General features: G+C 48.3%; 1 protein-coding gene across 1 annotated transcript in view; it reads left to right on the top strand.

The window, feature by feature from the left end:
• LOC126536037 (sushi, von Willebrand factor type A, EGF and pentraxin domain-containing protein 1-like) overlaps positions 1 to 23,703 on the top strand; it is a 279,450-nt gene that overhangs the window by 117,292 nt on the left and 138,455 nt on the right. The window contains exons 15-16 of the mRNA XM_072287493.1: positions 10,124 to 10,257; positions 19,761 to 19,989. Of these exons, the coding sequence (XP_072143594.1) occupies positions 10,124 to 10,257; positions 19,761 to 19,989 (363 nt within the window). The remainder of the gene's footprint in view (positions 1 to 10,123; positions 10,258 to 19,760; positions 19,990 to 23,703) is intronic.

Genomic DNA, 23,703 nt, shown 5'->3' with positions numbered 1-23,703 from the left:
TCAGGCAAAAGTCCGTGCTCCGGGGGCAGTCCTTGCAGCCTGCGGCTACCTCGCTGGTTCTTGGCGACGTTGGTGTCTTCCGAGTGAGGGCTTGGGTCACGGCTTTGTGGGGGCGTCCGGTACATGAACGCAAAGCACCTCCACCAGATGTCACGTGGTGGTGACGTAGAAGAACACAGTAGCAATACTGTGAACGAGAAAACTAACTTTTATTGGGCGAACTTGTGCCCACAAAACAGGCTACACTTATAGCACAACGAAAGCGGCGAACACAGTCGGCGATCGTCGGAAATCTGATTAGCGGGTCAAGCGCGTCGGCTTTTATAGATCAGTCGTCGAATGTTCCAGATTAACTGATGGGACCCGCGTGTCTTCCACAAAGTTCTACACCATTCGTGTCACGCGATGAAATCTGATAACACAAGGTTCGGCGACAACAGACACGCGGATAGAAGCGTCGATAACTTTCCAGAAACTTCGGATACATGCAAGCGCGTCCCGCGCTGTGCGATAAGATTTGTTAGGCGGCGAAACGTGGTCGCCCGATAAATATAAGTACACGTGTCAATATGAAAGCACAATTTTTATTAAGGGGACAAGATGTTGCCAAGATGGTTGCAGCACAGCTTTTTTTTCTTCCAGGCACCTTTTCTACTTGAAGCTTCCATTGCAGTGTTTCGAACATCATTGAACCAGCACATAGTGTATATAAATATTGGACACTGATTGGGAACATCACCTAAGTTCATGCCTATATATAGTAAAGAGACCAGACAAAATAAAAGAAGGGGGTGGGCTGTAACAATACTAAGTGTTAAATGGTGCTTTATCCTTTCCCTAGAGTTTTCTGTTTTTGTGCTTTTTATGAATCCTCCGCAGTAACCATGCGAGTGCTGAGCTTGAGCTTGTTGGTTTCAAGTCTCATGGTTGTTACTAACAGAACAGTGTGATAAACGAGCAAGGGCTTGGAGGCATCCATTCACCTTGCTTGCCTCATGGTGCTGCTTCATAAGCACCGTGAGCATCCAGGCCAACTAGGAAGGGAAGTTTGTTGCAATTGCTTCTGAACTTTATTGCCACCAAACCAACAGTGCTCTCAATGACAGCTTTTGGACAGTAGAATGCTTGCACCCAGCAAAGTCTTAAGAAGGAATCATTCAGGATGTGCAAAATAGGCTTTTGAAGCTGGCAGCATTACTGAAGGGGCTTTGCCCATCTGCCCTCTTTATGGATACACAAAGATGATTTCCTCTTTAAGAGGGATTGTTTCAGAGGTCGTTACATGGCAACAGTGTTGGGTGTTTAGTAGCTTGTCTTTGCCCACTGTTAATAACCTGTTCCTTCTCTAGTGCCCCTGTGAAGTGCCTACTTTTTGGACACAATGTGCTCTCCATGCATTCATGCATTTTTTAGCTTGTAAAGACGTCTATTACCCCTTGCCTCAAGCTGGTCTTTGCTGATGTCACCCAAGAAGGCATTGGGGAGTATGGCTATGTACGCTTACAAAACACTGTCGATACCAGTGAAACTAAATTAATGGAGCTGCTGTTCTTTTTTTGTCCACTCCATCCTTGTTAGTTACAATGAGCAATGTCCGAACAGAAGGCATATGTAGTTGGTCGTGCATAGCCTGCGCACTAAGACTTGTTGGCATGTTATGACCTAGCACAGTGTTTATATGTAAAAACCTTCTGATGTGTTGATGACTTCCTTCTCTTTATCATACTTTGCCTGGTGGAGCCAGCAAGTGGGTCAACCAGATGTTCAACAGGCTTCCCACTAGTTTTCCCAGAGTCTCCTTACCAGGGTGCTGCTCATAGATATCTGTTTTCTTGACCTTGCACTGCACTTCAACCATGGCCACACCTGCTAAACCTATAGCATGCGATCAAAAAAGTGCTATACATCATGCTGCTCCAAACTCGTAACATGTGCTACAAGGCCTTGAGGAACACCCTCATTTATTTACGCCCTCATCATACTGTACGAAGCTTCGCATGATAAGTGCGACAATTAACATCTGCTGGTTTTTCAGTGTTATTCCTGTCCAGCTTGCTGAAAGCTATCCTGAGTGTTTCAAAAAGCAAACGACCGCTGCTGGACAAGAAGTGCTTAAAACAAGGGTCGCTATAACCACATATGTCACACGAAATGAAGGCCACTGAGTATACAGGCGGTTTACTTCATATCCGACAAGCTTGGTTCTCCCTTTGCTATTGAGTGAACTCAACTTGCCCCGAATACATGGCCTGTGACAAACTATGTGCCAGATGCTTTGTCCCCTGCAAAGCTGAAGATGTGTATGAGATCCTGACACCCTGCAGTGGCTTCTACACTGGGCAAACAGGCTACTATAAAAACGACTGCCTTTATTAATATGCTAATAACATGAAAACGGGCAGAAATTTGGCTATTCATTGGACCCAACTGCAGGTGCAGGCCACCCTTCCACCAGATGTGTGTTGTTCACAGAAACTGGAGCTATACAAATGCAGATAAAAACAATGATGTTTGGAAGTAGTAGAGCTGCACTATATTCTGCACAAGCAGTGCTATCTGCAGCGCTGGTACCTTATAGCCACAATTCATGGCTGCACCACCATGCAAAGGCACTATTCCTGAATTATTAACTTCTATTATATTTATGGTGGCCATATATTGCAATTACATATCATCCACATTGTGTGCAACATGTTTAAATGTCAATTATGATAGCCATTCCTAATCTGAAATGCAACAAAAGAGCAAATATAGGCAACAAATTGCAATTCAAAGAGACAAAAGGCAACCAGTGCACAGGATAAGTGACAGACTTCCTTTTATCGAAAAAGAAACGTGACATGTGTCATGCCACCACCAGTGGGTAGCAATCTTTCAAGCTTGGGTGACAGAGGCAAAACTTAGCAAAATGCTACAATTGCGCTGTAAAACGGCCTTGGACACAAAAAACCGACATCATATTGTACAGAATGAAAGGGCAAGACTTCATCTAAGAACAGTCTATGGCACCACATACTTCAAATGGTGTAAAAAATGTTAACATGCCCTACCCATAAAGAAAAAGCAACAAACACAGAAAACACGCCTTAAAATGCAATGTGCAGAGTCTGAAACCAAGAAAAAACAACCCGAAAAAGGTTTCGCTAAGTCTTTCAATGATTAAAATTGTCAAACTGTATCATCACTTCTTAATGAACCCGCACAGCTGAAAAGGAAAGCTCAATAGCAGGGCTGCAGAAAAGGTCACCGAATAAATATACTTTGCTTACCAACGATACCTGTGGTTTAGTTGTGGTCTGTGTATAAACTTTTCTTGTTTAGAATGGTGAGCCGATAGGGAAAAAATGACCATAAGAGCACCAGGTGTATGCATAGTCTACGCACAAAAAGCCACTGCTTTCTTACTTTTTTTTCTCTGTATTACTATTCATGAGTATTTAGGTGCCTTATTAGCACTGCTAACATCCCACTGCAAAACACAAAATTGGGCAAGTTGTGGCATAAAAAAAAATTGCACTTTCACTCATAATGTGAAACAATGATGCAGTAGCTGGTGAAATATGCACAGGAAGCTTACTTCATGCAGTGTTTGCTGAAGTGAACACTTGCCAATGCAAGTCGGTAATCTCCTTAAAAAAGTAAAATAAGTAAGAGTCCTATTTATTTGTGGGAGCTGTGCCTCAGTGTTGAAGTGGAAAGACTCGGCTTTTCTTCCTCCTCTTTCATATCCGGACTTCGCCACTGAACTACACCAAAACAACCCTTTAGCTTCTTACTGCTGAATTCGTTTTGGTTTTCTCAAATCTATATTTGGGCTACGCATTGCTATGTCTCGCGCTTTGCTTGAGGAAAACAAGACACCAACAGCTCCATCCAGTAAATCTGAGAAGCCAAGCACTAGAAGAAGATTAATGAAGCAGATGCACCCAATCATTGTCATCACATGCAAGAAGAAAACTTAACATAGGACTGCCTTCACAAGTGGGAAGGTGATGTGTAAGAACTTGAAGGTGTGGATGCCAGCTCTATATACAGTATGCAGACATTGAGCAGGTGTTAGCCAATCTAGGCACCTGTTGGCTAGATCACGCTCTCCGGGATCAGTATTCACCACGACTGTACCTTCAGCAGCGTGGCTGAAATGTAGAATTGTGGACTGCCACTCTTTTGATCGTATGTTTGAATCCTCGCAGCACAATGAGAACTTTATTTGCAATATTCTAGCAAGAAATTCGGGAATTCCAGTGACAACACCAGTAGACATCAGAACAACCAGGGGTGTTAGCCCATAGCAGCTATTTCTGTAAAAAATAAGACTGGCATAAGCACAAGAATTTAGATGGGCATACTACATGCCTTTGTTCTGGTAGTGGTCCACTACTTTGGTGCTACAGTTAATGATCTCCACTGTCACTGAACATAATAAGAGTTCTTAAATTATACACTCGCACACCCGCCGCCTCTCAGGTCACCTAAGTGGACATACTATGCTGGCTGATAGCGCCCCCCCCCCCAATTCTAGTGTGCTTCACCGCGTAACTAAGCTGTACTGCGGCGAAGAAGCCGTACATTTGTATTGAGTGAATAAACAAATGGTTTTTACAACAGTACAGAAATAAACGCGCACCATGCATCATTCTACCATACGAAAGAGCGTCGCAACATACGGTAGCTGATTCACACAGGCCGTGTAGCCCACTTATCAGTCGTAAAGGGTATTATGGTTAATTCAAAATTTCAGACACACATATGTGTTTATGTTTACGTTCACACTCCTGTATTAAGACTCCCAGAACTTCCACAATAGAAAGTAATTTACAACACACAAGCGCAAACAACACTATATGTCTCGTTTTAAACTCGGCCGTCATGCAAATGACATATAGCGCGCAAAAACGTGAACATGCTGTGTGTTAGCGTCGTAAACTTCATACTAGGCAAGGAGCTAGCACACCACAGTCCCGCGACAGCCGCTAATGAGACCAAGACGGGAGCACATGTCTGTGAACGCGCAAACGGAGCCCGTAAGCCACTCTGCTCCTCCGCCACCCCCGCTGCACGGCTCCACCACTCGTTTCAAGCACAGCACACTAAACACACATTCAGCATTGAACAGTGGGCGGTCGACGCAGTTGCATTTACATGACTTGCAGAGAGCAGCACATCCCTCGATGTCCGTTAAGCAAAGTCGGACACGGCGACGCCACATCGCGGTTCGCAGAACTTCGCTGCCGAGGCGCTAGGCCACTTCGATATTTCAATTGTCACCACCGCCGTGTTCTCAAGAAAGCACGGGTCACACAACGCAGATTCTGTAGTGCCAGAGCTCATCGAGGCCAAAGCCGCATTGCCGCACCGCCACTACTCACGGCTTTCCGCCAAGTAACACAGAACCTACAACCAACACACAAGCAACGCACGCACGATTACATGAGCAATGTTGAACAACGCGCGGTCCAGAGAACGATCACGCCGAGGACGAACACGCCACGGCGTCGCTCGGCGCCAGCATCGCGCCTTCTCAAATATCCCTAAACGATGCTGTCCCTAGGCACCTAGGATCAGGTCACGTGAGGGATTTTTGTACGACAAATAGACGCACGCCTTGGGCGGCGACCTCGTTGCCAGGAATGCCTTGATGAGCTGGCGCCCAGACGATCATGACTGATCTCGTTGGCGGCTTTTGATTGATGATCCGGAGCGTAGTGGTATGAATTCTGCCGCTAGCAAAGTTGCGGCACGCCTGTTGGGAGTCGGTCACTATGACTTCAACCTCTGTTTGGGAGAGCGCGAGGGCTATGGCCGCTTCCTCGGCTTGGAGGGGATTGTTTCGTGTGAGCGAAATGCTGCTGCGATGTTCTTTGTTGACGACTACGGTGGCTGTTGTGGCTGCGCGTCTGGGGTAAGAAGCAGCGTCCGTGTAGGCTGTAGAGGGTAAAGTCCCGTATCGCTTGTGTATGGCCAGGGCGCGGGCCTCCCTTCGCTCTGCGGGGTGCATATTGCGAGGTATAGGACGTGCGGTGATGTTTCTCCGGATGGCATGGGGTAAGCTCACAGTCTGAGGCGGCGGATGGCTCAGAGGGGCCTGTGCCAAGAATCCGCATGAAGCTGCAACTATGACAACGATCCCGCCGTGGCTCGAGGCCGCAACGAGGTGCTACAATTAATGATGTTTTGTAAAGCAGATGTAAGATTATTTCACATGAGAAAACTGCTATACTTCCTCTTATAAGGAAATGCCTCGAGAGATTCTAGCTCGTGCTAGACTCTCAGCGCCTGCAACTTTTGCGACAACACAAGTTCTTGGGTAATAGCATAGACAGACAGCTATGGTGGGCTCCTCAAATAAAACCATTAGAGGAGAAAGTCAGCTCCCTAATCAAAATTATTCGTCTATTTGCTGGAGTGAGATGAGGTAGTTCAACCTCTTCCTTATTACACATTCACTCGGCGATCATTAGACAAAGAATAACATACTCTACTCGAGTGATACATGGAATATTCTGTAATCTAGAGGAAACAGTTCAAATATTGCTGGCCACAAGCTTTCGCATGTGTCTTGGCGTTCTGCGTGCATCTGCCAGTGCTTTGGTAACTGCTGTGTTCCGCCAAAAAACTTTTCATGCACTAAGATTTACGGAAACTTGCCGCAACTTTTTTCGTTTGCCAACACAACTCGCTAACTATCCACTATGCCAAGACTTTCAGGGTATAACCGCTGCACGCATACTTGAAGATATACGGCGGTGCAAGAACTTACTGCCTGCTTACGAACACTGGCCTACTTTCGCAGCTCATCCCCATTGGCGACAAGCAATTCCAGGAATAGTCACTTGAGTTCCTGTAGTAGGTTGCAAGTGTGATATGCCCGTAGAAGCGATAGGGCAATTAACTTTATCACATCTTTGCACTAAATACATAGATTTCATTCACGTGTATATCTATGGAGAATGCTGGAAACAAAGCTCTACATCTGCGTATTGTCTACCTGCACACCAAAAGAAAAGAGCTTATAGCTTTGACCAACTTTCAACGTCCACAATGACACAAGCTTACGCAATACTTTCTGCTTTACGTTACATATCTCAGCATTCAGAACCACTTCACAGGGTAATTTTCAGTGACTCACAAGACTGACTGCTGTGCTTAAACGCAATCAGCTTAAGAAAAGTAAACGGCACATTGAGATACAAAACACAGAAATACGTCACAGCGAAAAATCTACAACACGACATAGCTTCCCAGTGGATTCCAAGTCGCTGTGAAATCATAGCAAATGTAACAGCTGGTCATATGACGCGTGCAGCACATCAAGAGAATTAATTATCACCACTTTCTCAAGCGGCGAGTCAGGCGCGATGTCTGTTGAAGAAACTATGCGGTAGATTGTTCAAAGAAACTTGGCTCGTAAATGATGCGCAGAGCTCTCAATTATGTAATATAGATCCTGGAATAGAATTCAATATTCCATTGAAAATTAGTCGATCTGTTGAAAGATCTGTTCACAAGATTCGGCTAGGCACTGCATATACACTAAAAGCTTCCTGTATAGGATAAGAAAAACTAACAGTGCTACAAGCTCATTTGAAGAGACTGGAGAAGACATAGAACACGTTCTTTTTCAGTGTAAAAATCATGATACTCTCCGCAAGAACCTTTCGGAAAAACTTCATGGTTTGGACATACAGTCACTATCCTTAGGAAAAATTTTAGGTGCATGGCCAACAGAAAAACTTCAAAACATCGCTGCGCGCGCCTTAGTACACTTTTTGGAGGAACCAGAAGTATCACAAAAGTACTAAGTCATACAAAAGTTATTGCTCGCATTGTTATTATTAACAGGCACCCTTGATTCCATGTTCACGGTGTCTTCATGTTGATGTAGCTTTTGCATTTCTTGTATCTAGAGTGCGGCATTTAAGAGGGCCCTCAATCGCAAGTGGAGAACATATTCTGTATGAACATATTGGTTTTGTGAACATGTATGCTGTGTAAACTCATGTGTCCCATGTTAACACTTCAGTTTTGTAAGTATTTATGCTATGTGAACCCTTCTGTGGTGCGGACATTATTTATATTGCAGTACTGAGACTTAGTACGTGAATATTCGTTCGTGTGTTTATTAGTCCAGTTTTCTGATTGTTGACAACTTTCCGACGATAACTATCGTGTAAGAAAAGAGGAGTAGCCGCCGCCACACATAGACACCAACCTCTTCTTAAATACATTTAATAAACAAAAATGCAAATATCGCAAAACGCTGCCTGTTAGAATTGCTATAAAGCGAGAAAGGATAGTATATAGCACATATAATTTAATAAGAAACGCTATATTGTGATTTTGCAGGACAAACGAGTGCGAACTGAGAATTGCACGTAAGCTGTACGTTGGCGGGTTAAACGCTTAATCGCTCTATCGGTAGTTGCTTACAAATCTGCGACATGGGAACGTTTTCTGAGACGATCGCCTCCGGCGATAGTATCGCGCATTAGCGACACTATCGCCGTCAGGCGCGCGCTAATTGGCTGTTTAAACACTACGTCACGCGAAGACGATAGCATCGCTGAGGCGATTGTTGCAGTACACGTCCCAGGTGATTACATCGAGAGCATTTAAACGGCTAGGTTTGCTGTGTGTGTTGCTACGCTGACGACGAAGACTGTGGTGGTCGTCATCTATAAGTAGTGCTGTCGCAACGCAATCTAGTGGGAAGAAAATGGAAGATTCGCCTATCACGCCATTGCTCGCGCTGCATACAATTCACAAAACAAGTACATCGGTTTTCATAGCATGAAATTCTGAGCCACAAAGTGGTAAACGTGCGCGCATACTTGTTTTGCACAATCAAGCAGTAAAACGCGCGACCTCATCTTATGGCACATGGACCTGCTAATAGATGACCACAAGGCAGGTTTCGTTACTTCAACACACTTGCTGTTACAAGTTAACGTCGGCAAAAGGTGCATGAAGTAGCCGGGGAGTAGCTTCCGCGCACAAGTAGAATTCCCGCCTAGGACACTTGTCATCCCAACTCGAATCTCCAAGCAGAAGCGGTGCAGGCTGATCACTGCGCTATATTTCGGCTCGATAATTTTGACACGGACAATGAGCTGGGGGGGAGCCTGTTGCTGAAGCATTGAGTTCACCACCAGAGCCTGCCGTGTTTATCATTATTATTATTTTCTTTTTCCGCGCTAAGGAGTGCCGACCTACCGATGTATATTATGCGATATTTCTTAATATATTTTAATGGAATTTAGGGTCTACGGAAGAAAGATTTCTTTGGTACCGACTTAAAATAGGCTTGCTTTCTTTGAAAAAAATTGTGATATCAATTCGGCTGTTGCCTGAGGAGAGCGTTTGTTCCTTTTGCGAGTATCTGTAGACGAAGAAAAAATGCTCCTTTCGAGAAACCAAAGTACTGCGATATCGGAACATTACGCTGCTCCATTTAGTAAAAATAAAAACTAACCACCAAGTGTTTAATCTAGCGGTGATGAGAGCAAGTCATTTCTAGCTTCTGTGGGGATGCGCGACTCTCACGCCTCCCCTGAGATCTAGTTTTCCCGCATAGCTCGTCTCCTGCAGGGCGGCTTCGCCCGCCGCGTGGCCTGGCGCCCGCGGCGGTCGGAGTGGTTGAAGCGCAGTGCGAGAGATGGCGCTAGTGTTGCGCTGCGGCGCGGTTACTTAGGCGCGGGAAAGAAAGGCTCTTGGGCTTGAGCGGCGGACGGGCGAACGCGCCGGACGTCCATGCTTCTGCGAGACCATCTCGCGTGGCCGCCTTCGAGCGCGCCACTGTTCGTGCGACCGTACGCGCGAACGACCAGGCGTTGGGATCCAGCATGGGGCGAACATATTCGCTCGCTATGCGGTCGCGGTGAGTCGGACTTCTAGATTTGTCGCGCGCCCATCGGCATGTTTTGGGGATAGCAACTCGGCTAGCAGGCATTGATCTATGAAAGGTGCAATAAATGCCCTTGTGATTGTTTGCACTACTGTGTTGTCGTTCCTTTGTCCCAAGAGTACGGAGGAGAACCCCATATCTCCCACACTTCGTCTTCAATAAAAGATAGAATAGCGGTTCTTAAGTGCCACTGCAATGAGTCCATATCCTTGCTTCCAGTGAACTGCCCCGTGGGGACCTTCTACGGCAACGAGACGAGCTGTACGCCGTGCCCGATAGGTACGTACTCCGACCGGGAAGCAGCTGACTCGTGCGTTCCCTGCCCGGCCAACAAGACAACGTTGACGGAAAAGGCGAGCTCCGAATCTGAATGCCGAGGTAAGAACTCGCTGCTCGCCATCGCGCCACTCTCTTCATCACGGTGTTGCTTGACTGGAAATGTCGTGTGTTACCGAAGAGGCCGAAGGGAGGGGGCGGCAGACTTCCCTGCTGTCGTCAGTGGACCCTGATGCACGGCGATGCCCATGCGTGCGATACTCAGCGTGTATACGTCGGCTCTGTGGCGTTTCTGCGCGACATTTTAACGCGATAGGGGCCTCGCCTCGCGCAAAATCCGGTGTCCGCGGCAATATATGTTAGAGAAAAAGTGTACACACACAAACACACACACCCTATATATATATATATAGGGGGCGAAATGCGAAAACACCCGTGTGCTTAGATTTAGGTGCACGTTAAAGAACCCCAGGTGGTCGAAATTTCCGGAGTCCTCCACTACGGCGTGCCTCATAATCAGAAAGTGGTTTTGGCACGTAAAACCCCATAATTTAACTTTTTAATATATATATATATATATATATATATATATATATATAAGAAAGAGAGTACGACGTACGTTGAATAAGCACAGTATATTTGACTGACGTTTCGGCTGGTCCACCAGCCGGAACGTCAGTCAAATACACTGTGCTTATTCCAACGCACGTCGTTCTCTTTTTCTTCATTTTACGAACGGGGCCAGCATGATTTCCTCAGCCATATATATATATATATATATATATATAGTGTATACCAGCTAACATTAGCCAGAGTTTCAAAATTGCCCATGCACTCAAAGACGACGCGACCATATGCATGATGCTGACTACTGAATGGAGTAAGACACACTGTACTTTAGGTTCTCCTTAATTGCATAATTACACAATACTGACACGTGTGCTTATCTTTATCGGCCGACCACGTTTCGCCGCTTAACAACTGTAATCGCACAGCGAGGGACGCGCCTGCATGTATCCGACGTTTCTGGAAAGTTATCGATGCTTCTACCCGGCTGTCTGTTGTCGCCGAACCTTGTGTTATCTGATTTCATCGCGTGACTCGAATGTTGTAGAACTTTGTGGAAGGCATGCGGGTCCCAACGATTAGTCTGGAACATTCGACGACTGTTGTATAAAAGCCGACGCGCTTGACCCGCTGATCAGATTTTCGACGATCGCCGACCGTGTTCGCCGACCGTGTTCGCCGCTATCGTTGTGCTATAAGTGTAGCCTGTTTTTGTGGGCACAGCTCGCCCAATAAAAGTTGGTTTTGTCTTTCACAGTATTGCTACTGTGTTCTTCAACGTCACCAACACGTGACATCTGGTGGAGGTGCTTTTCGTTCATGTACCGGACGCCCCCGACAAGCCGTGATCCAAGCCCGGACCGCAAAGAGAACACCAACGTAGTCCCGGACCATCGAGCAAGCCGCCGTCTTCAACAGCTGCCCCCCGAGCACGGACTTCTACCTGAGAAGACCAAGAAGATTGTGGCCAAGGCAACCCCAATGGCAGCCCCAGCGTCCCCCATCGTCCTGCAGCAGCCCAGGGAGCCTCCGACGTTCCGCGGTTCAACATTCGAGGACCCGGAAACCTGGCTCGAGACGTATGAGAGGGTCGCTACGTTTAACAGCTGGACAAGCGACGACAAGCTACGACATGTCTATTTCGCATTGGACGACGCCGCCAGGACGTGGTTCGAGAATCGAGAAGCCACCTTGACAACGTGGGACCTCTTCCGAAGCGGCTTCCGGCAACCATTTACAAGCGTCGTGCGAAAAGAGCGAGCGCAAGCTCTACTGGAGACCAGAGCGCAGCTGCCGAATGAGACGATCGCGATCTTCACTGAAGAAATGAGCCGTCTGTTTCGCTACGCCGACCCATAAATGTACAAGGAAAACAAAGTCCGCCTACTGATGCGTGGTGTAAAGGAGGAACTTTTCGCCGGAAGGGTAAGAAGCCCACCGAAGACCGTCGACGAGTTTCTTCGTGAGGCGACGAGCATCGAGAAGACACTGGAATTGCGGAACCGGCAATTCGACCGACGCACCAAGCCAACAAGCTACGCCGGAATTCAATCACTGGCCACGGACGATCTGTGCGAGACCATCAGGGCCATTGTGCGCGAAGAACTGCGCAAGGTCTTGCCATCGTCGCAGCCTCAAGTGGCCTCGATCGCCGACATCGTGAAAGAAGTGCACCGATCGCTTGGAGTTCCTGAGGTGCAACCGCAATTACCGCAGCGCCGGCCAGAAGCGATGACTTACGCCGCCGTCGCACGCCGTCAAGGTCCCCCTCCGCGACCGCGCCAGAGCCCTGTAACGCCGCAATTCCGTCGTCCGCCGCCGCCAGCACGACCACCCGTAGCCCAGCGCACCTACGCAAGGAAGACGGACATTTGGCGCGCCCCCGACCACCGCCCGCTCTGCTACCACTGCGGCGAAGCCGGCCATGTGTACCGCCGATGCCCATACCGCGACCTAGGATTGCGAGGCTTCTCCGTTAACTCACAGCGCCCGAGGGAAGGTGAACGCCCTCGTGACATCGCCGACTACCTCGCCGCTACTCAGTGGAGCCCTCGACGACCGTCCCGTTCGCCGTCACGAGGCCGCTACCTGTCGCCCCAGCGCCGACCATACACTGGCCCAGCCCGGGGCCGGTCCGTCAGCCCATATCAGGAAAACTAAAAGCAGCAACCGATGGAGGTGCGGTTGCTGTTCGTCGAACTGACGAAGATCCTCCGCCGCCGCCGAAGACGCCGAAAAGACTATCTCGACGACATAACAACGACGACACACCGCCGTCCCTACGAAGTCTGGCAGAAAAGAACACGCTGACGAAAGAGCGCCTGACGACGCCACGTACCAACCACACGTCAACGCGACGCAGCCGTGATCCGACGCCAAGGCCCAACTGTAACGCAAGACAAAGAACCACCGACCTCGACGTGCTCGACGGCCACGCAGTCACCGCCTTAGTAGACACAGGAAGCGATTGCTCCGTCATGAGTGGACCCATCGCCGCCCAGTTGAGGAAAGTTAAGACTGCATGGGAAGGCCCTCAAATTCGCACCGCTGGAGGACACCTGATTACGCCGACTGGGATCTGCACGGCAAGAATTACCGTTCATGACCGGACTTACCCTGCCACCTTCGTTGTCCTCCAACAGTGTTCACGAGACGTCATTCTCGGCATGGACTTCCTGAATCAACATGGCGCAGTCATCGACCTGAAGTCGAAATCGATAACGCTGTCACAAGATCAAGCGATACCGCCGGAGAGCTGTCGTAGTCACCACGCCTTGAGTCTGCTCGAAGATCAAGTGAGCATCCCGCCGCGCGCCAGCATTATTATTTCCGTCGGCACTGAAACACCCGCTGACGTAGAAGGCGTCATCGAGGGCGACCAACATCTACTGCTCGGCCGTGAAATTTGCGTCGCAAGAGGGATCGCTCGACTCCACGGAGGGCAAGTGGAAGTTATGCTAACCAACTTCAGCAAAGAGTTCAAGCATATCAACAAGGGCACGACAATCGCATACATCGAGGAAATTGTGGAAACCAGCAATGCCTTTGTCCTCTCGGATTCAGCCGCATCTACCCCGATGAGCATTGTCCCCGAACCAGACTTCGACGTGAATCCAAGTCTTCCTATGAGTAAGCAGCAACAGATCAGAAGTCTTCTCCGACGATACAAAGACTGCTTTTCGACGTCATCGAGGATTCGACAAACACCAGTTGCAAAGCATCGCATAATAACCGAAGAGAGCGCTCGACCACTCCGCCAGAGCCCTTGCCGAGTTTCGACGCGAGAACGTGAAGCTATTAGGCAACAAGTCGACGAAATGCTGCGCGACGACATCATCCAGCCGTCGAAAAGCCCGTGGGCCTCTCCTGTAGTCCTGGTAAAGAAAAAGGACGGAACCCTACGCTTCTGCGTCGATTATCGTCGACTGAACAATATCACGAAGAAGGATGTGTACCCCCTTCCACGGATAGACGACGCATTGGATCGGCTCTGCAACGCTAAATACTTTTCTTCGATGGACCTCAAGTCTGGCTATTGGCAAATAGAAGTCGACGAAAGAGATCGCGAAAAGACCGCCTTCATCACCCCAGACGGCCTCTACGAGTTCAAGGTCATGCCATTTGGACTGTGCTCGGCGCCTGCAAAGTTCCAGCGCGTGATGGACACGGTTTTAGCAGGATTGAAGTGGCAGACCTGTCTCGTTTACTTGGATGACGTCGTTGTATTCGCCGGAAATTTCGACGATCACCTTAGGCGGCTTACCACAGTACTAGAGGCCATCAAGTCATCAGGGCTCACTCTGAAACCAGAAAAGTGCCGCTTCGCTTACGATGAGCTTTTGTTCCTAGGCCACGTGATCAGCAAATCAGGAGTACGCCCCGACCTACAGAAGACAGCTGCCATCGCAAAGTTCCCGCAGCCAACCGACAAGAAGGCAGTGCGCAGATTCCTTGGCATGTGTGCCTACTATAGGCGCTTTGTCAAGGACTTCTCACGCATCGCGGAGCCGCTAACACATCTAACCAAATGTGATGTCGCGTTCAAGTGGGAAACGCCGCAGGCCAAGGCATTTCAAGAACTCAAACGACGCATGCACTCGCCGCCGGTACTTGCACACTTCGACGAGGACGCCGATACCGAAATCCACACTGACGCCAGTAGCCTAGGCCTCGGTGCCGTCCTAGTCCAGAGGAAAGAAGGACTTGAAAGGGTGATATCGTATGCTAGCCGGTCGCTGTCAAAAGCGCGAAGCAACTATTCTACGACTGAAAAGGAATGCCTCGCCATCATTTGGGCTATAGCTAAATTCCGCCCTTACCTCTATGGCAGGCCATTCAAAGTCGTCAGAGACCATCATGCATTGTGTTGGCTAGCTAGCTTAAAGGACCCTTCAGGACGGCTGGCGCGGTGGAGCCTCAGACTGCAAGAATATGACGTCACGGTAATATACAAGTCCGGAAGAAAACACTCCGACGCCGACTGCTTATCGCGCGCCCCCATCGATCCCCCGCCGCAAGACGACGAGGACGACGACGCCTTCCTTGGGATAATAAGCGCGGAAGACTTCACTAAACAGCAACGAGCAGACCCGGAGCTAAAAGGCCTCGTCGAGTATTTGGAAGGAAACACCGACGTTGTCCCTATTGCATTTAAGCGCGGGTTGTCGTCGTTCACGCTACAAAACAACCTGCTCGTGAAGAACTTCTCACCAGTCCGCGCCAGCTACCTTCTTGTTGTACCGTCAGCGCTGCGTCCAGAAATACTGCACGCCCTACACGACGATCCAACCGCTGGGCACCTCGGATTCTCCCGGACGCTGTCGAGAATACAGGAAAGGTATTACTGGCCGCGTCTGACCGCCGACGTCGCCCGTTACGTCAAGACATGCCGAGACTGTCAACGACGCAAGACACCACCGACAAGGCCAGCAGGATTACTACAGCCGATCGAACCTCCTCGCCGACCATTCCAGCAGATTGGGATGGATTTGTTGGGGCCGTTTCCGATATCAACATCCGGGAATAAGTGGATCGTCGTGGCGACGGACTATCTCACCCGCTTTGCTGAAACTAAAGCTCTACCAAAAGGCAGCGCAGCCGAAGTGGCGAAATTTTTCGTCGAGAACATCCTGCTGCGACATGGTGCCCCAGAAGTCCTCATCACGGACAGAGGAACGGCTTTTACAGCAGAGCTCACCCAAGCCATTCTGCAGTACAGCCAGACAAGCCACAGGAGGACAACTGCCTACCATCCGCAGACGAATGGTCTCACGGAGCGCCTAAACAAGACCCTCGCCGACATGCTAGCAATGTACGTCGACGTCGAACACAAGACGGGGGACGCGATCCTGCCGTACGTAACCTTTGCGTACAACACGGCGGTGCAAGAAACAACACAGATCACGCCGTTTAAGCTGGTTTACGGCAGGAACCCGACGACGACGCTTGACGCCATGCTGCCGCACGTAACTGACGAAGAGAATGTTGACGTCGCTAGCTATCTCCAGCGCGCCGAAGAAGCCCGACAGCTCGCCCGCCTGCGAATCAAGAGCCAGCAGAGGACGGACAGCCGACAGTACAACCTCCGACGACGCTTCGTCGAGTACCAGCCTGGCGACCGTGTTTGGGTCTGGACCCCGATACGCCGACGAGGACTCAGTGAGAAACTACTCCGACGCTATTTCGGACCCTACAAGGTCATCCGACGTATTGGCGCTCTGGACTATGAGGTCGTGCCAGACGGCATTTCGCATTCACAGCGGCGCCGCGCACGATCTGAAGTGGTCCACGTGGTGCGCCTTAAACCCTTTTACGGACGCTGACGAACTTCGTTATTTTTGTTCTTTTCTTTGCTACGAGTGCTTTTGTTTATTAACTTCGTTTGTTTGCAGCATCGGGTCGATGCTTTTTAAGAGGGGGGTATTGACATGTGTGCTTATCTTTATCGGCCGACCACGTTTCGCCGCTTAACAACTGTAATCGCACAGCGAGGGACGCGCCTGCATGTATCCGACGTTTCTGGAAAGTTATCGATGCTTCTACCCGGCTGTCTGTTGTCGCCGAACCTTGTGTTATCTGATTTCATCGCGTGACTCGAATGTTGTAGAACTTTGTGGAAGGCATGCGGGTCCCAACGATTAGTCTGGAACATTCGACGACTGTTGTATAAAAGCCGACGCGCTTGACCCGCTGATCAGATTTGCGACGATCGCCGACCGTGTTCGCCGCTATCGTTGTGCTATAAGTGTAGCCTGTTTTTGTGGGCACAGGTTCGCCCAATAAAAGTTGGTTTTGTCTTTCACAGTATTGCTACTGTGTTCTTCAACGTCACCAACACGTGACAATATTAAGTAACCACCTTCTAAAGCAACGAACATAGCCGAAAAAGTTTGAATCAGAAAGTTCTAGAACGCTTTGCAAAACGTCCAATTAGACAGTTTCTAACTTTGTGTCTATTAGGCATTACTGTTTTCCCGCTTACTGCAGATGCCCCCTAAATGCAAAAAAAAAAAATGCCACGTGACATACCCGCTTGCGCGTCATGATTGCAGCGCTACCAATCTTTCTCGTACAAACGAACGCAGCTTCTAGCAAGCTGTGCTGCCGCATAAAAGGCGACAGGGCAGTGACGCAGGCGTTGGTTGCGCGATTTGCGCCACCAATGTGCTTCCCACCCGGTGGTTCATAACAGCGATAAGCAGGCGCAGCGGCAGCACGCCAGGCTAAATGCTAGGTTCGTTTGTACGCGGAGCGTTTGTGAGCGCTGAAATCACGGCGCACAAGCGGTCATGTCACGTGCCATTTTCTTGTATTTCACGGGCCTCTGCAGTAAGCGGAAAAGCAGTACGCCTAATACAGATAAAGAAACAATTGTAATCAGTCGTTTTGCAATGCGCTCTACAACTTTCTGATTGGAATTCTCGCCTAACTTTGTTGCTTCCGAATTTGGTTAATGAATCTTGACTAATAATGTAATAGCGTGACTTCCTTCATACAATAGTCAGCAACATGCATTTGGCCGCGTCGTCTTAGAGTGCGCATATATATATATATATATGCATGCCACGCCTTCCTTTACCGCATGCGGTATATGCAGGCTATATTACCACACCATAGCATCCATAAAGAAGCTCATTCCATTTTTTACATACTTAATAAAAGTATTCCTCAGAATTTTGAGAATGACAGCCAATAAGCACCGACAGCGCACGCCTTTTGCCTTAAATTTTGTCGAACTTCAATATTACAAGTGCCACACAATTAAAGGAACCTGAAAATGACGTAACTTATTTGGCCCAGTTTGCACTACCTACGCAAGAGGCCGCCTTTCTGCCCGAAAGCTCGCCTTCGTGCATAGCGTCCGCCGCGAGCGTTTCCCGGTAAACACTACGGTTGCACGAGCTGCAGTTCCCGGGAAGCGTGAAAGGCATCTAGGGATCTTGCAATGCTATCTTGCTCCACTCTTAAAGACGAAGCTTAAGGGCCCTCCAAATTTTTGTTGCACGATATCATTGCGCCAGCTTTCCGCCCGTTGTATTAATACACAATAACCGAGATATTACACACTATAACAAATTCATTGCAAACGAAATATCGTGCATCACAAATAAGAGATAAACGCTCGAAGCTGGGTCTGCTTCACCTCTGTACCTGTCCATCCTTGTCGCAGCTACTGTGATTTACAGCTTGCCAAGCAAGAATAGTCCCGTGCTCCCCAAGACCCCTGCAAACGCTTACAGGCCACGGCTGGCTCTTGTACACCAGACCACCTTTCTGATTGTGTCCGTGACGTGCCCCGAACGTGTGTCGGCTTTGTCGACCCATTTCTCTACGAAGCAAGCTGACGAGTACGCACCGATCAGCAAAAGAACAGCAGATTATAGACGTTATAACGTAAAGCTATTCAAAAAATTTTCTATTTCATTTATTCAATCACCCCTCCACCATTTGTCGTCGCTTGTCTGTGACTCGATGTCACGGAAACTTAATAAAGTTAAGAATTAGGCCACTTGGTTTTGCATTATAAATTCATAGCAGCGCGAACTAAAGCATGTCCTCGTTACCTTGCCGACACATGTCCCCGTGTGCCTCTCTCTTTGCGTTATATTGCTTTAGTTCGTGCTGCTATGACTTCACGTCACGGAAACCGCGAGAACTTTTCCTCTGCTATCACCTGTGTAAACAAATGGTGCATGATTAGACTGAACAAAAAAAAAGTATTTCTGATTCTACGCCATTCTCGTCATTATTGTTCTGCTATCGATCGAAAGGTTTCAGACTTGGCCTGTCTGTCACGTGACGTCACAAAACCACGAGCACTCACCAGGTCTAATTGACGTATATAGATGTATTATTATTCCGAACCAAACCAAGATTTTTTTTTTTTAATTGCCGAAGACTGTCGCGTATGAAAAGGAATACAAGTTCGCTGCCCACCGATCACTCTGGCACTGACTGCTCGCAGCTGCCGGGGAGGATGAACTTATTTGCATACAACAACAATTTCTTCGTGGCAGTACAACCTAGTCGAGCCCTTTTTATGCGACATCGCTCTGCCAACTCCTCTTTGCTGGGGATCCGTTGTAGCAGCTTTTTTATCATTCGGTTTCATGTCGCCGGGATTTTCGACCAGCCACCGCACGTAAGGGGAAGTGGGCCAATCGCAAACGCCCGCAACACCCTTCTCGCCCGGTTATCAACATTCACTGCTCTGGCTCGGCCCCACCGAACCCTCTCCACTTATGCATGTTCCTCGCCTCTTGACAGCCAATTAGGTAAGAAGAACCTGTCAAGGCAGGCAACTCTATTTGCTTTGAAAGCAAACTTAGGTAACCTCCTATTAACGAAAAGAGCTTTTTATTGGGCTGTTCAAACAACGCTGCGGGTCACCGCCCGATGCTTGCGTCGGCCGTTACGTAAGTTTGACGTCAGGAGATATCAATAAAAACAGATTGGAATAGTTTTACATTATATGGTCTCATGCCTCGCACCCGTGTATGGCCTTGCTGCGCAGTATGCTCGCAGCTACCGCCTAACGTTTACATTGAGGGATGCAGCTTACCTTTGCTACCGCAAAACAGCGCTCTGCGAGCCTGGGACCTGGTCCACAACCGGCAAGGAGCCGTGCACTGCGTGCGGCACGGACGCTTACCAGGACCAGAGCGGCCAGTCGTCGTGCAAGAAATGCTCAGCCGGCTTGTCGACAGGGCAATGGGGCGCCGACTCTTCCACGTCCTGCAGAGGTGCGTCAAAATGCTGGCAAAGACTGCCACTGATTTCTCTCGTACGTAGAGCGTGTATGCCTGGGTGCCTCAGTGTCGCGTCGACCTCGCTGTCTGACTCAATGGGGCCCCAAAAGAGAGACTACGAAATGTCTCTCGCTGGTAATTCTGAGTTTTTTTCCGACAGGCGAAACTCCTAAAACCAAAGAAATTTTGCTTAATCACTTTCTCGAATAATCTTGCCGGTTCGAAATTTAGCCTTACCACCGCTAGATGGCACGATGTTTGTGGCGGGCGGGTGTTTTTGCCAGCGCTCCGTGACTGCGACGGAAATATGTATTTTTTTTTTCTGCCTGCTATGAGCTCGATCTTGTTTTTTTTTATTTGCTGATATTTTTAGCCTTGAAATTGTAATTTGCTAGATTTCTCTTTCTTGTTTTTTTGTGTACGCGGATGTATCTCGTGTATATTTGGTATTGCAGTATCTTCAGAACGTCCTTTCTCTACCACGTGTTTCAACACACGTGGTGGTGTGGGACGTTAGGTCTTTCTAGCCTTTAAATAGTAGTTTGGTAGTGACGAAACTATTAGCTATTAGTGGCTTTAGTGTGTGTGTTCATTGGTATCAGGAATATTGCTTTGTTAGGACAGTGAGAGCGTGGCCGCTTGCTTGAACACGTGTGAACATCTGTCATACCTTAAGCCTGTGCGGAATTTATTGCTTTTAAAACATTCCTGATAATTAATTTGCGGCGTTTTAAGGACTTGGGTCCTATGCGTATCAGCCTTTGATTGTAGGCACGTGCTATGAAAGCTTAGATGTTTGCGTTAGAACAAAGTAAGCGCATCAAATGGCAAGAAAGACGGGAAAGCGTGCAGTGTACCGGGTTTCCTCAAGGTAGCCGAGTGGAAGGATGACAATGGAGGGTATATCGAGTCCATCCGCTGACACTGTGATGTCGATGCTAGATTAAAGAAAATGGAGGCTTACCAGGGTGAGCTTGTGAAAGCGGTCGAAAATCTCAAATTGTTCTAAATATGGAGCGCGATGCACGGAAGGCGGTGGGGAAAAGACTTGCGCAGCCGAGAAAAAGCTGTACGGGGCCCCCATCATGAACGAGAATGGCCGTGACGATGGAACGCCGTCTCCCGACGTGACAGGAAAAGAAGTGCCAACAAAGTACGGGGAATGCGTGCAACGTGGGGTGGGGGTAGCTGGAAAGAGCTTCACCTTCCTTGAAGTGGCCACGAAGGCAAAGCAGGAAGGTAGGTGTCAGTGACCCTTGTCAAGCCCTAATCACGCAGAAAAGGATGCAAAGAGAAGCAGTGAGAGGCCTCGCCAGTAGGAGAGTCAGAGGGTGATAGTCGCCGGTGACTCAAGCCGGGCTAGGTGCTCAGAGGCAATTGTGGAGAGGGTGAAAGGCGACAAAAGAGTGGCGATAGGGACATTTCCAGGGCGGACATTGGGTTCTGTCATAATAATAATAATAATAATAATAATAATAATAATCATCTTCATCAGCCTATTTTATGTCCACTGCAGGACGGAGGCCTCTCCCTGCGATCTCCAATTACCCCCGTCCTGCGCCAACCGATTCCAACTAGCACCCACAAATTTGCTAATTACGTCGCACGACTTAGTCTTCTGCCGTCCTCTACTGCGCTTCCCGCTCTTGGTACCCATTCTGTTACCCTAATGGTCCAACGGTTATCTAATCTGCGCATTACATGACCTGCCGAGCGCCATTTTTTCTCTTCATGTCGGTTTGAATATCGTCTATACCCGTTTACTTTCTGATCCAAACCGCTCTCTGTTTCCTAATGTTACGCCTTCGTTAAAGTTATGCCTGCAGCATTGTTCCTTCCATCGCTCTTTGCGCGGTCCTTCACTTCTTCTAATATCGAATTTATCGAATTTAATATCGCAGTAATATCGAATTTAAACTCTCATGCAGACGGCAGGTACAGTAGTATAGCAGCAGCTTTCAGGATTATTTTATGCGGACGACATTGTGTTGCTAGCTAACAAGCAAAGTGATTTACAACGTCTGACTGATATCTGTGGACAAGAAGGCAAGAATTTAGGTCTGAAATTTAGTGTTAGAAAATCAGGTGTTATGGTACCCAATGAAAACCGTGAACAGACATTGGCAATACAGGGTCAGTAAATACCTCGGGTAAGAGCACATAGATACCTTGGTATATGGGTAAATGAACGCAATAGATATATGGAAACACAGGAAAAAGCAATAACAGTAAAGTGGAAGAGAAATAATGAAGCACAGAGCGCTATGGGGCTACAATAGGTACGAGGTGCTCCGGGGTATGTGGAAAGGCGTAATGGTTCCAGGAGTTAGATTTGGAAATGCGGTGTTTGCTTGAAGTCAGGGGTACAATCAGGCTTCGATGGCAACCAAAGGTCAGTGGGATGCCTCACATTGGGCGCTCACGGGAAGGCTGCAAATGAAGCTGTGCAGGGTGATATGGCATGTGCAGTTTAAGTGAAACTCAGACTAACATTATTAATGAAGAACGACTGAGGAATATGGAAGGAAGTAAATGGACTGGGAGAGTGTTCAGATGTTTGTACAAGAAAAACAGTGATTCACAGCGGAGGAAAAGAACCAAGAAACTCGCCAGCAAGTATGCGAGCGGTGTGGTGAGCAACATACCAACAAAGAACCTCAAGCGGAAAGTCAGAGAGGCTGAGATAATCTCATGGGTGGCGGCAATGGGAAAGAAACCTGCTATAAGTAAAAACTTAAGAGGAAAAAAAGCGAAATCAGGAAAGAAATAATTTATGGTAACTTAACAGAAAACGCATTGCTTTTCGAAGCCAGGTTAGGATGCCTTAGAACACGCACTTGTAAATTTAGAGGCAACAAGGAAGAAGAAGCGTGTGCTAGGCAAACTATGGTGCATGTTTTGTTAAAATGTGAAGATATCTGCCCAGCGGTCGATTTAGGCACCTCTGGCCTCCTTGAAGCCCTTGGGTTCAGCGAAAGCAGGGGGAAAGCAAACATGTCCGCAATAGAAATTAGTAAGAGGCGATTGGAAGATTCGTGGAAGAAAAGTAGGCAAACGAAAAACAAGGAGGCGTACAAAATCAAAGCTCCCAATAGGCGTTCAGAAAGTTTGACGATGGGAATTCCTCTTGTGTTCTTTTTCCGTTTTCCTGTTTTTTTTTTCTTTTTTACCATAGGTAGGACATTAGGCAATATATTGGCAAGAGCTTGGTGGCGCAACCCTGCAGCGCGTTACAAAGGCATCCATCGATCGCAAGCGCGGGAGCCTGGCTGCAGCGCACGCCTCATACATGAGGCGCTTTGGCGGAGAGTGTGGCTACAGTGCTTCAATGCCAATCGTATTAATGCCGACGGCCACTCGGACATAGTGTCTGCCATTTCTTTTTTGCATTTTCTTAACAGAATATACTGTAACTCATGCGTACAATATGCACTAGCTTCCGTTACACAGTCGGGCCTTAAACGTTTTCCTGCGAGCAGTGACCGGTATCAGCTTGTAGTCTGATAGCCCCGGTTGCCCGAACTTCGTCGCAGGGTGCGCCGCCGGAAGATGCGAGTTTGCGCACGCTTCTGAGCACACGACGCACCCGGCTGATGCCTCCCGCTATGAAAAGCGTACCGTGCTCGGCCCTCAGCTAGCCAAGTCGGAAGGTTTGGCTTTTCCGAAGCCTGCCGAGGCGCTGTAAACCACAATCATCGCGTCAAAAAC

The sequence above is a fragment of the Dermacentor andersoni genome, chromosome 4 (assembly GCF_023375885.2).
Source record: "Dermacentor andersoni chromosome 4, qqDerAnde1_hic_scaffold, whole genome shotgun sequence".
Lineage (NCBI taxonomy): Eukaryota > Metazoa > Arthropoda > Arachnida > Ixodida > Ixodidae > Dermacentor > Dermacentor andersoni.
The sequence above is the reverse complement of the archived record's forward strand: the minus strand, read 5'-3'. Positions and strand labels throughout refer to the sequence as shown.